The sequence below is a fragment of the Neofelis nebulosa genome, chromosome 18, assembly GCF_028018385.1.
Source record: "Neofelis nebulosa isolate mNeoNeb1 chromosome 18, mNeoNeb1.pri, whole genome shotgun sequence".
NCBI classification, from domain to species: Eukaryota; Metazoa; Chordata; class Mammalia; order Carnivora; family Felidae; genus Neofelis; species Neofelis nebulosa.
Genome location: NC_080799.1, coordinates 24,796,453 through 24,807,879, shown reverse-complemented (window position 1 = coordinate 24,807,879; position 11,427 = coordinate 24,796,453). Strand labels below are relative to the sequence as shown.

Sequence of the window (11,427 nt, the reverse complement as noted above, 5' to 3'; positions counted from 1 at the left end):
GCGGTTTGCGACGCCGAATACAGAAAGGGCCGTCTCGCGGAAGAGAGACGCAGGCGTCGTGGCACCGGAGGACTCCCCTGGGACTCACGGGCAGAGATGCCTTTGACTCGCGTTGCCCCTAACGCAACGGGCTACCTCGCGAGGCAGAGACTCCGCTGCTCCTGGAGAAGGTCCTTGAGAGATCCGTGAGCAGGGAGGGGTCCGCAAGGAACGTACCACAGCAGGACAAGCCAGGTAGGGACCCGGGCACACTGGACGGTCGATGCCCCACCCGGACGGGACAGCACCTACGCGGCTGCAGCTACAGCTACGACGACGTGTCCTTGCGCGAGGGCGCGATGCCAGGCTTCGCTAGGTCTTGCAACATTGGAGAAGCAGCAGGAAGCCCAGGTTTCCACGTGAAAACTCCCGAGTGTTCAGTACGGGCCAATGATGGTCAGAAATGCTTCCACACGTAAGAAACAGACCAAACGGAACGCACCTTCACCCTGCAGGCAAACGTCACGGACCTTTGGTTGTCACGATTCACGTGTCCAGAATCTCAAAGGACTCCACCAGGCTTTCCCAACCAACCTCACCACTCTTGACATTTGGGACCAGATAATTCTGTGCGGCGAGGCTGTCCTGGGCGGTGTAGGCTGGTCAGCAGCATCCCCGGCCTGTGTCGCCAGATGCCAGGAGCACCCCCACGCCCGAGCCAAGTCACGACAAAACACAAAAACGTTTGTCTCCGGCCATTGCCAAATGTCCCCCCGGGGGCCATCCCTGGCAGGAGCCCCCGGACGAGAGCAACATCCAACCCCTAGCTTCCAGGATTCTGTGGAAGCGTCGTCACACAGAATTCTAACACGGGGTCTCTGAAACAAAGAGTTGCCTGCGTGAAGGAAGGACTCCTATCTGCTTTGGAAGCAGAACCCCGGTTTCTGATGAACGGCAGCGCTCTTCTTAACTAGCCCGATGACCTTTCTGAGGCCTCGCTTCCTCATCATGAAACCAGGAATAAAGCACATCACCTCTGGGAGTTGCTGTGGAGAAGGCAGTGAGAGACTTGACTCAAAAGCATCTAGCCCAGCAAGTCAGCAAGCACCAAAGACATTTCATCCACACGAACCCTTCCCTGGCGGGCAGCCGGCCCAATGTCTACAGTCGGAAACACACGGGGTCCGGAGTCACACCCTGGCCCCAAGTCCTGCCTCGGCCACTCGCTGGCCGGGCAGACAACGGCAGGTCATTTTTCTTCTCTCTAAACCAGAAATGATAACAAGCGCCAGCAGGTGAGACCAGGCCAGGTGGTTCGGTACAGCGCTTGGTAAACCAAACCAGGAGACAAGTAGTGATGATTGCTACTCTCGGATCTCTGAAACGTTTCTGTAAAGGAAAGGACGAGCTCGTCGACAAACCCAAGAACTCGGAAGGTAGTCATCGGAGGGTGGGGTGCAGGAGGAAAAGGAGAAAAAAGTCACCACAGGAATCTCCACCTCCCCAACCTTTTACACAAGCAACTGCCCGCTGGTGACCCACAGACCAACTGTGGCCACAGATGTATTTTGTTTAGTCCCGCTCAGGGTCCTGGTGGTTGTTTTCAATTGGCATTAAATGCCACCTAATCTTCATGAAAATCCAGAAGGAGTTGGGCCTTTCTCAACAACTCCAAAGGTCGGGCCCGACGGCGGGCCCAGATTCTCACGCGGCCCTTTGGTAAGACAGGCACCGTCGGGTCCCCCACGGCCCTCACCTGGTCTAGGTCGCTCTTATTTTCTTTATTCATTCTTATTAGCCCGGCCCCCTGAGGCTTGGAGTGTGCAACCCTGACTTACCTAAAGGCTACTATCTAGGAGAACATTCAGGCCTCCAGGGAGAGCTTCGATCTCGGCAGAATCCCACATCCAAAGAGACACTCCCTTCCAGAGCCTCACCCGCGTACTCGACTCTGCTATGAGGCCCCCAGATTCCTGTCCTCCCGGACTCATCGACCTCACGACCAAACGCTCAGGTTCCTCACCTCGGTGCACCCCTTCCTCCACACCCTCCACGCCAACGGCCATCCGCAGCTACTGGATTCTCTGCGTCCCGGATTTCCAAGAAGCTCTTTCTTTCCTTTTAGCAGGACTAGAAAAGACCACACTTCCTGCCTCCTGCTGGGTTACCTTGCGGGGGGGAGGGGGCTCGGCACTCTCCCATTCTAGGCCCCTGTGGCTGGGGTGGGGCTGACTCCATTTCCATGCCCAGGGAAAGGCCACTGACCCCATCAGATACCTTCACAGTCAATCCTGGGGCTCTGGCCACAGTGAAAGGTATTCTTTGTCCCTCTGGGACTTGAACTGAAGATGTTGGAAGCCGGGGGGTGGAGGGGTGGGGTGGGGGGCGATTCCTCCTTGTGACACAGCTTCCCTAAAGAGTGGAACCCCTGGATCCAGCCCTGGCTGCAACTATATTGCTTTTGGACTCTTTTCCTCACATAGGAGCCAATCAAATTCGCAGCTTGGCTCATAACAATTCCAGTCGGTTTGGTTTCGTGTGTTTTTTTCTTTTTTCGTCATCGAGACAGAGAGCGGGGAAGGGGCAGAGACAGAGAAGATCCCAAGCAGGCTCCGCACCACTGGCACAGAGCTTGATCCCAGGAACTGTGAGATCATGACCTGAGCTGAAATCAAGAGCCGGATACTCAGCCAAGTGAGCCACCCAGGCGCCCCTCGAGTTGGGTTCACTGACAATCAAAAGAGACCTACCTACAGGGCACCTGGGTGGCTCACTGGGTCAAGTGTCAGACTTCGGCTCCGGTCACGATCTCTCGGTTCGTGGGTTTGAGGCCCGCGTCAGGCTCTGTGCTGACAGCTCGGAGCCAGGAGCCTGCTTCGGATTCTGTGTTTCCCTCTCTCTCTGCCTCTACCCCGTTCATGTTCTGTCTACCCTTTCTCTCAAAAATAAATATGTAGAAAAAAAAATTTTTTTAATAAAAAAAAAAAAGGGACCCACTCAATACAACAGAAGTTTGAAAGAAGTGTTGAAAGATAGAGGGGAAAGGGTCTGGTCATATTTTCTCCTGTTTTTTTTGTTTGTTTGTTTGTTTTGTTGTGTTGTGTTACCTCTCTCCTTCCAGTAAGAGTAGAGTTTCCCTTAGTGTGTCAGCCATCCTTCTATAAGGACTTACCTCATGGTGTATAAGCATTTTTGCTTGCCTATCTCTTCCACAAGTCTGTGGAGCCCCTTCAGGGCAGAAGCCGCGTTTGTATTCACTTGGATTCTTTTCTACTTTCCACAATGGCACATAATTTGGGCTCAAGAAGGGTCTCTTGAACGGATGAATCAAGCATCCTAATTCTCTTCTTTGGGTGCCCCACTCAAGAGACCACTGCATCGTCCTTGCGCCTGTGATACACAAACCATCCCCCGAAACAGACTCATGCACCCATTGTCCACAAACTGCATCATGAGAACTCACTTCTTCTAGCCATTACGAATTCTCCCACATGTCCATCCCACAGAACCTCACTGTGGGGTGACTCACGAGGTCCTCATTGTCGGGAAGAGAATACTTCCTCGCAGGACACCACTCAGAACTCTATGCATCCGTAATAGACACAACGGACGAGCTACTCACACACAGAATATCACTCCTGGCTGCGGCGGGGGGCGGGGGGACGGGGGGGAGGTAACTTCTCTGCTTTCTAGCTTTCCTCTTGACCCAAATATCCCCCAAATCCCAATCCCGATGCCTACGCCAATAACACACAATTACAATTCTAGGCTCTCTCTCACCTCCCTTTTTCCTCCCTAGTCCTTCGTAATTCTTGACGTGGAAAAAATACAAACTTATCGAGGGAGTCAGCAGCAGTAAAGCCAAAGCTTCCCCAGGAAACAGTTTTGGCTTTGGGAGCAGAAATGGCCACACCCCTAATAGCTCTGTAACAGCTGCTGCTTCCACTGGTATCTAGCAAGAAAGATTTTCAAACAGAGTCAAAGGTCAGGGCCAGAATTACACTGCTAGCACGAATCACCATTTACTCTATCCAGCTTTCATTTTCCCATTCTTGGGCTCACACCACCGGAGCGATCTGGTACGATCTAGATGTGTGCTAGACTGACAAATGTTTCTGGAGAATTGACCTTATGACAGGAGCCACAGCAGAGCTGGCCAATGAAACAGAAAGACGGCAAGGACTCTCAAGGCGTTCAGTCTAATGGAGAATACCAACAAGTAAACAGGCCTTGCATTATAGAAAAACAGGTGTTATGCGGACGTACGTAAGTGGCCAGGAGAGGGACTCCCAATCCACGTTGGAGCATCACAGAAGGTCTTTTAGAGGCAGTGACCTTTGCCTGGACACCTAAAGAATGAGTAGGAGGCAGGTCTAGGGTAGGTGAGGTGAAAGGAGCTTTGGAGACTTCCAGGTAGAGGCTAACAGGGAAGAAGGTTCGGCGGCCTCTGGCAACCGAAAGGAGGCACACATGGCTGTAATTCGGCAGCGTGAAGAGAGAAGCTGCCACAGAGGAAGCCGGAGCCAAAGAGACCCTGAGTGGCTTGATAGCTTGAAAAGTCTCAGAACTTTGTGCAAACAGAGCAAACACCCCTTTCCTCATGAGATGTACAAACTGACCAGTACGACAATGTGACACATGTCTCTTCAGAGTCACTAAATACTGATTTCACAATGCATGTTACTGAGAATGCTAAGGGGGTGGGGGTGGGGGGGGACGGAGAAAACTCCTAAGGAGTTATCTTGTAACTCATTCACAGATGCCTGGTTGAAGCTTTGGGCCACACGACTATTCCGTCTGCCTTCCTCTTGGCACTCATTATTTCTATCATTTTCCTACAAATGACAGAAAAGTAGGCACTGCTAGGCTCTAGGGACAGGGATCCACTCTGGAAACAGGATAAGTGCACACGGAGATAATAGGGTGGGGGTAGCAACGAAATTGAACAAAACTAAGCAAAAACTTGGGGGGGGGGGTGGGGGAACGAAAGTGTAAAAGGCAAATACAGAAAGCTCCAGGGGAAGTAAAAGTATTTTCAGACACACACAGAAAAGAAGCGTCCCCACGTGCTGTGGCCAAACCAAACGCCCCCTTTTACTCAACTCTTGAAAACAAAGACGAAGAAAAAGCGATGTAAAAGTCACACTTTCATACCCCTTCTCAGAATAAACAGTCAGCGGGGACAGGACAGCTCACTGCCCTGAAAGACCTTGAAAGATTTACCCCAGAGAACACAGCACACGATGATCAACCTCCAGAGGCTCTCAAAACCACTACAAAGTCCGGTCTCTTCTGTCATTTCATAATCGATCGTTTCCTGTCAAGCATTAAAGCGATACCAGAGAAACCTGGAGAAGGATTTGCTCCCCAATCCAAAGTGAGAAAAGCTGTTTTGAGAGCCCCCCCTCTTTTTGTTTTTCCATTTGCCCAAGGCCTTTCCACAATTCTTTCCTCCCGGTTCCAAATGTCTACAGGTCAAGAACTTGAGCAGTCCGGTCCACAGGGGCCACGGTTGGGAGACCGCACACCCTCCAAAGTGCCTCCAAGGGAGTCCTGAGTCTCACTAAGCGGCTCCGATGGGCTCTGATCGCCCCTTACTTATTGACTGCCCTCAGGCACTTGGAGGTGGACGGTCGGTGGGCAGCGGCCGGGCGACCCGGAAAGGCTGAGAATGCCGCCCCCCAGAGCACCGCGCCCGCCCGGCCTCGGGCACACCGGATAGCCGAGTTTTCGCCCAAGGCAAAGCCCCGGGAGACGGGGGGAGGCCCGGGGAAAGCTTGGGTCCAGACCCCAGAGGACGATGCTCAGCGGGGCCGGGACAATGGGCGGCGGGGACCCGCGCGGGGGGGCGTCCCGGGAGGCCGGCCCGCCCCGCTGTTCCCGGGGGCTCGGGCGGCGGCCATGAGCTGGGCGACAGGCCGCTGCGTGGCGCAGCCCTCGTCCCTGGCCCGCAGCGGACCCGGCGGGCGGCCGGGCCTGAGCGCGGGGCCCCGCGGGGCAGCGGGCCCGCCTCGGCCCCAGTCACGACCCCGACCCCAGGTCCCCGGCCCGCGCGCTCCCGGCCGGCCCGGCACGGCTCACTCACCTGCCCACGGTCTGCTTGGCGAGCTGCTTCACGCGGTTCAAGGGCAGCGGCAGCGGCGGCCCGCGGGGCTCGGGCCTTGCGCGGCTACTTCGCTTCCGGGCCGAGGCGGCAGCGGCGGCAGCGGCGGCGGCGGCGGCGGCGGCGGCTTGCTGCTGCGCCTGCGGCTGCTGCTGCGGCGGCGGCTGTGCCGGCTGCGGCTGCTACTGCGGCGGCTGCGGCTGCTGTGACGGCTGCGGCTGCTACTGCGGCGGCTGCGGTGGCTGAGCGGCAGCGGCGGCGGCGGCGGCCACGCCGGCTGCGGCTGCTACTGCGGCGGCTGCGGCTGCTGCGCCGGCTGCGGCTGCTACTGCGGCGGCTGCGGCGGCTGAGCGGCAGCGGCGGCGGCCACGCCGGCTGCGGCTGCTACTGCGGCGGCTGCGGCGGCTGCGGCTGCTGCGCCGTCTGCGGCTGCTACTGCGGCGGCTGCGGCGGCTGAGCGGCGGCGGCGGCCGCGCCGGCTGCGGCTGCTACTGCGGCGGCTGCGGCGGCTGGGCGGCGGCGGCGGCTGTGCCGGCTGCGGCTGCTACTGCGGCGGCTGAGCGGCGGCTGCGGCGGCGGCTGCGCCGGCTGCTTCGGCGTCTGAGGCGGCGGTGTCTGCGGCGGCGGCTGCGGCGGCTGCGGCTGCGCCGGCTGCGGCTGCTACTGCGGCGGCTGCGGCTGCTACTGCGGCGGCTGCGGCTGCTGCGCCGGCTGCGGCTGCTACTGCGGCGGCTGCGGCGGCTGAGCGGTGGCGGCGGCGGCGGCGGCGGCCGCGCCGGCTGCGGCTGCTACTGCGGCGGCTGCGGCTGCTGCGCCGGCTGCGGCTGCTACTGCGGCGGCTGCGGCGGCTGAGCGGCGGCGGCGGCCGCGCCGGCTGCGGGTGGTACTGCGGCGGCTGCGGCGGCTGAGCGGCGGGTGCGGCGGCGGCTGCTTCGGCGGCTGAGCGGTGTCTGCGGCGGCGGTGTCTGCGGCGGCGGCGGGGGCTGCTCCCGGGCCGGAGCCCCGCCCTCACCGCGCGTCACTTCCAGCGGCTCAGCCCGCCGGGGGGGGGGGGGGGGGGGGGGGGGGGGGGGGGGCCGCGCGGGGCCGGGCTGGTAGAGGAGCGCCGGGCTGGTAGAGGAGCGCCTGGCTCGGGCGCGGCGCGCGGCCTGGCTCCCCGCCGCCCGAGACCCCTCCGCCCCCCTCCCCGCCCGCTCCGCCGAGCTCGCGGAGCCCCGCGCCCCGGCGCCACCGCGGCTCCCGACTCCCGGCCCCGGCTAGGCCGCGCACCGGTGGGAGGGGGCGGCGGTTCGTGATCTCGCGGTTCCTGACTTGTAGCTGCGCGCTGGGCTCTGTGCTGCCGGCTCGGAGCTTGGAGCCTGCTTCGGATTCTGTGTCCCCCTGTCTCTCCGCCCCACCCCTGCTTGTGCTCTCTGTCTTTCAAAAATGAATAAACATAAAAAAACATTTAGGGGCGCCTGGGTGGCTCCGTCGGTTGAGCGTCCAACTTCGGCTCAGGTCATGATCTGGCAGTTTGTGAGTTTGAGCCCCGCGTCCGGTTCCGTGCAGACAGCTGGAAGCCTGGAGCCTGCTTCAGATCCTGTGTCTCCCTCTCTCTCTCTCTGCCCCTTCCCCGCCCATGCTCTGTCTCTGTCTCTCAAAAATGAATACACGTTAAAAAAAAATTTTTTTTTAATTAAAAAAAACAGTGGCTACTTCTTTTGTTTGCAACAATTTTTTGATGTTTATTTTTCTTGTTTGAGAGTGAAAATGGGGGAGGGGCAGAGAGAGAGAGAGAGAGAGAGATAGAGAGAGAGAGAGAGAAAGAGGACCTGAAGCAGGTTCTGCGCTGACAGAGGGGGGGCTTGAACTCAAGAGCTGAGAGGTCACGAGCCACAAGATCGCAAGGCACGAGACCACAACCTGAGCCAAAGTCAGACGCTTACACTGACCGAGCCACCAAGGCACCCCAAAACAGTGGTTACTTCTGACCAGGGTAGACACTGGTGGGTTTGGAGGCTGTGGCCAAAGGAAGACACATACATACATTTGTCTACATGGGAGGAGAGTATTCTCCAACCGCTTTGTTTGGGTGGAGGCCCACTCCATGTGGTCTGATTTACAAGTAACAGCATAAATGGGCTGACGTAAAATTTATCAACAAGGAATATGTTGCCTCCAGGACCCAAAAAATACGACAAGATTTGAGACTTGTATGTCCTCAACAAACGTGTCCAACAAATGTCCTCACGGTAGGATGTCAGACATGCGATGTCATACCTGTGCTCCCGGAAAAAGATGGGTAAGTTAAGATCCTGCCTGCAAAGATGACATGTGATAGCAAAAGGGTTTGGGTGCACTGTTCATATCAAGGAAAAACACGTCCCCTTCAAGGTCAAGGGAAAGGTGGCTGAGAGGACACTGAAATCGGCGCTGAACAGAACCTATCAGCCAAATCTATAAGAAAGAGCAAAATATTTACCGTCTTTAAATGTGTTGGGATCCCAGGTGTTTTAAGGGTACCAGGGTTTATATTGATTTTTTTTTCTAAGAGAGAGTGCAAGCGGGGGAAGGGGGCAGAGGGAGGGAGACTGAATCTTAAGCAGGCTCCACCCTCAGCACAGGGCTCAATCCCAGGACTCTGGAATCATGACCGGAGCCCAAATCAAGAGTCAGACGCTCAACCGACTGAGCCACCCAGGCACCCCTCACCTGATCCCCGTGGACTGAAAACTCCCCATAATAAACTCAGGCTGTTATAGAAGAAAAAAATACTGGATAGACACAAACACAAATATCTACTTCAGCCTCTCTCAGAGAAGTTTCATGATTAATGCCTGCTTTTTGCTCCCAATATTAATGTCCACAGGGGTTTTAAATGTAGGTTCGTCTTTGTCAGTAGATGCAGATTAGGTGGTGAACTTTCTCTGATATTGTCCCATGACGTTGTTCATGACAACCGCGGTGTAGCCTCATATTTGGAGGCACCACACAGCCTGAGATGGCTAAGCTTGCCGCTTCTAGCCTCCACTCCTCAGTCATAAAGGTCTAGCTCTTCAACCAGGAACTTCAATGAAATGAACTGGCCCTGCCTGCAGGAACCCCAGCGGAGGTCCTCGGTGAAAAATGACAAAGTCCTCTGAATCGCGAGCTTTTTCTGAATCAAAGGCTCAGCAAAGAACACTCTTTGCTTGTCAAACGACACAGGTGTACCAGGATATCTGTCTCCACCTTCTTCCCCTTACCCTGAGCCTTACCGTCCGCACCTACGGGATTGACACCTTGTACTACTCGCCAATGACACTTTCTACTTATGACACCCGTGGAATGTGTACACGGCCAAGCTGGGAGACTATGCTTATTCAGTGTTTTGCATTTACCCTCTTGGCAGAGCACGACTCAGAGAAAGTGGTGTATTCCATCTCATCACAACTCCCCCTGGCAAGCCTTCCTAACCTCGGTCTTCCCCACTGTCATTTCTACCTTGGGTACCAATGAGCTCTTATCCCTCCAGTGACTACTAAGCAAGCTTTTGATATATGATTTTGCCCCAAGATATGTGCACTGAGGTTTTGTTGTTATTTTGCGCGCGCGTGTGTGTGTTTGCGTGATCCATGGTTCTTACAGTTTGCTCCTGACAGATACAGAAATGGAACATACAAACACACTACTTACCTAGAAAATGTTTTAGAAGGCCCGTATAAAATATATGTAACGAATGTCTTCGGTATGTGTAATAATGAAACACATGTGAACCACCCCAACTTGAGAAATTATTGAAGGGCCTAAGTAACCCTTCCCTTCCAGTGTTGTATCCTCTCCACTCTCTTAAGGTCACAAGTGTGGTGATTCCTGTCTCCCTCCCTCCCCCCGCCATTCCTTTATTTTTCTGTAGAGTGTTTTATCATATATATGTGTGTATCTCTTACCATCCGTTTTGCTTGGTTTGGACTTTATAAAAGTGTTACATCCCTTGTTTCACTGAATATTATGTCCTTAAATTCAGCCAGTGATGCTTGTAACTGGCAGCTCTGGTGCATTTACACTGCAACATAGTTTTCCATTGTACCAGTTTCCCACACGTTCCTGCCTCCACATTTGAAAGGCGATTATGTGCGCAAAGCCCTTACTTAGCACAGCTCCTGGCGCAGAGTCAGCACTCGGTGAACATTTGTTCAATTGTCGAATGAGACTGAGCCCCGACTAACTGCAACACGAACACTTGTTTCCTCCAGCTGGACTCTCTGCCCTTCGACCCAAAGCTGAGCATCCTGCTAGCTCTCCCGCCCTGCGTGAATCACAGTTATAAAATTTTCTGACCAGCAATAAGAAACCCAAAGCCTGGGGTACCTGGGTGGCTTAGTGGGTTAAGCGACCACCTCCTGATTTCAGTTGGGGTCGTGATCTCACGGTGGCGAGATGGAGCCTAGCGTCAGGCTCTGCGCTGCGCATACAGCTTGTTGCAGATTTTCTCTCTCCTTCCCGTGACCTTCCCACTTGTCTTCTCTCTCTTTCTCTCTCTCGCTCATAAATAAACACACACACACACACACACACACACACACACACACACACACACACACACAAATGAGTAAATGAATAAATAAGTAAATAAATAAACAAATAAATGAATACCCAATGCACTCCCAGCGCACCCACGACCACAATTCCCAGAAAGCATTGCGGTGCTCTCGTTTTGCGTCCACTTGTTTCCTTCCCCTCCTCAGCGTACTTCCGGGTGGTGTGGGCGGGACCAATAGAGCTATCCAATGAGCCATTCCTGGGGCCAAGGGGGCGGAGAAATTGTCCAATGAGCGTCTGGGCAGAGGCGCCAATGAGCGGGAAGGTTGCTGGGGCAGCTGACGTGAGCGGCGTCACTGAGCCGCGCCTGCTGAGGCCGCTGGAGCCCAGCCCCTCTTTCCAGCCTTCTCGGAGGCTCGCTCTTTTCCAGGGCGTTTGTGGAGCTCGCTTCCATGTCCCCGGTGGGCACGGCACCCCGGAACCTCCACGCCCATGGCCGCTAGCCTGAGGAGGCCCTCTTTCTCCGCCTCTTCTTCCTCCTCAGCCGACCCAGACGACGAGGGGGTGCGCGGCACTTGCGAAGATGCTTCTATATGCAAGAGGTGCCTGCCGGGCGCGGGCTTAGGGGCCGGCGTCCCTGGGGGGCTGGGGCCTAGGTGGGAGGCGGGCCTGTGATGCCAGCGTATTAGGAACATCCTGGTGCGCCGGAAGGTACCCGTCAATTTCGGGCGACCCTGGTTTCACACCTGTGAAGTGCTCAGAGCAGCGGTTCATTTATTTAACTAGTAATTGTCTCACTTCTGCCGTGTGTCAGGCCTGGGGAGAGCGTGACTGGGAATCCGGCC

The 11,427-nt window shown here is 55.9% G+C and overlaps 1 protein-coding gene across 1 annotated transcript in view; it reads left to right on the top strand.

Moving 5' to 3' along the window:
• Window positions 1-10,989: 10,989 nt before the first annotated feature.
• LCMT1 (leucine carboxyl methyltransferase 1) overlaps window positions 10,990-11,427 on the top strand; it is a 42,019-nt gene continuing 41,581 nt past the window's right edge. The window contains exon 1 of the mRNA XM_058710756.1: window positions 10,990-11,184. Within this exon, the coding sequence (XP_058566739.1) occupies window positions 11,075-11,184 (110 nt within the window). The 5' untranslated portion in view covers window positions 10,990-11,074. The remainder of the gene's footprint in view (window positions 11,185-11,427) is intronic.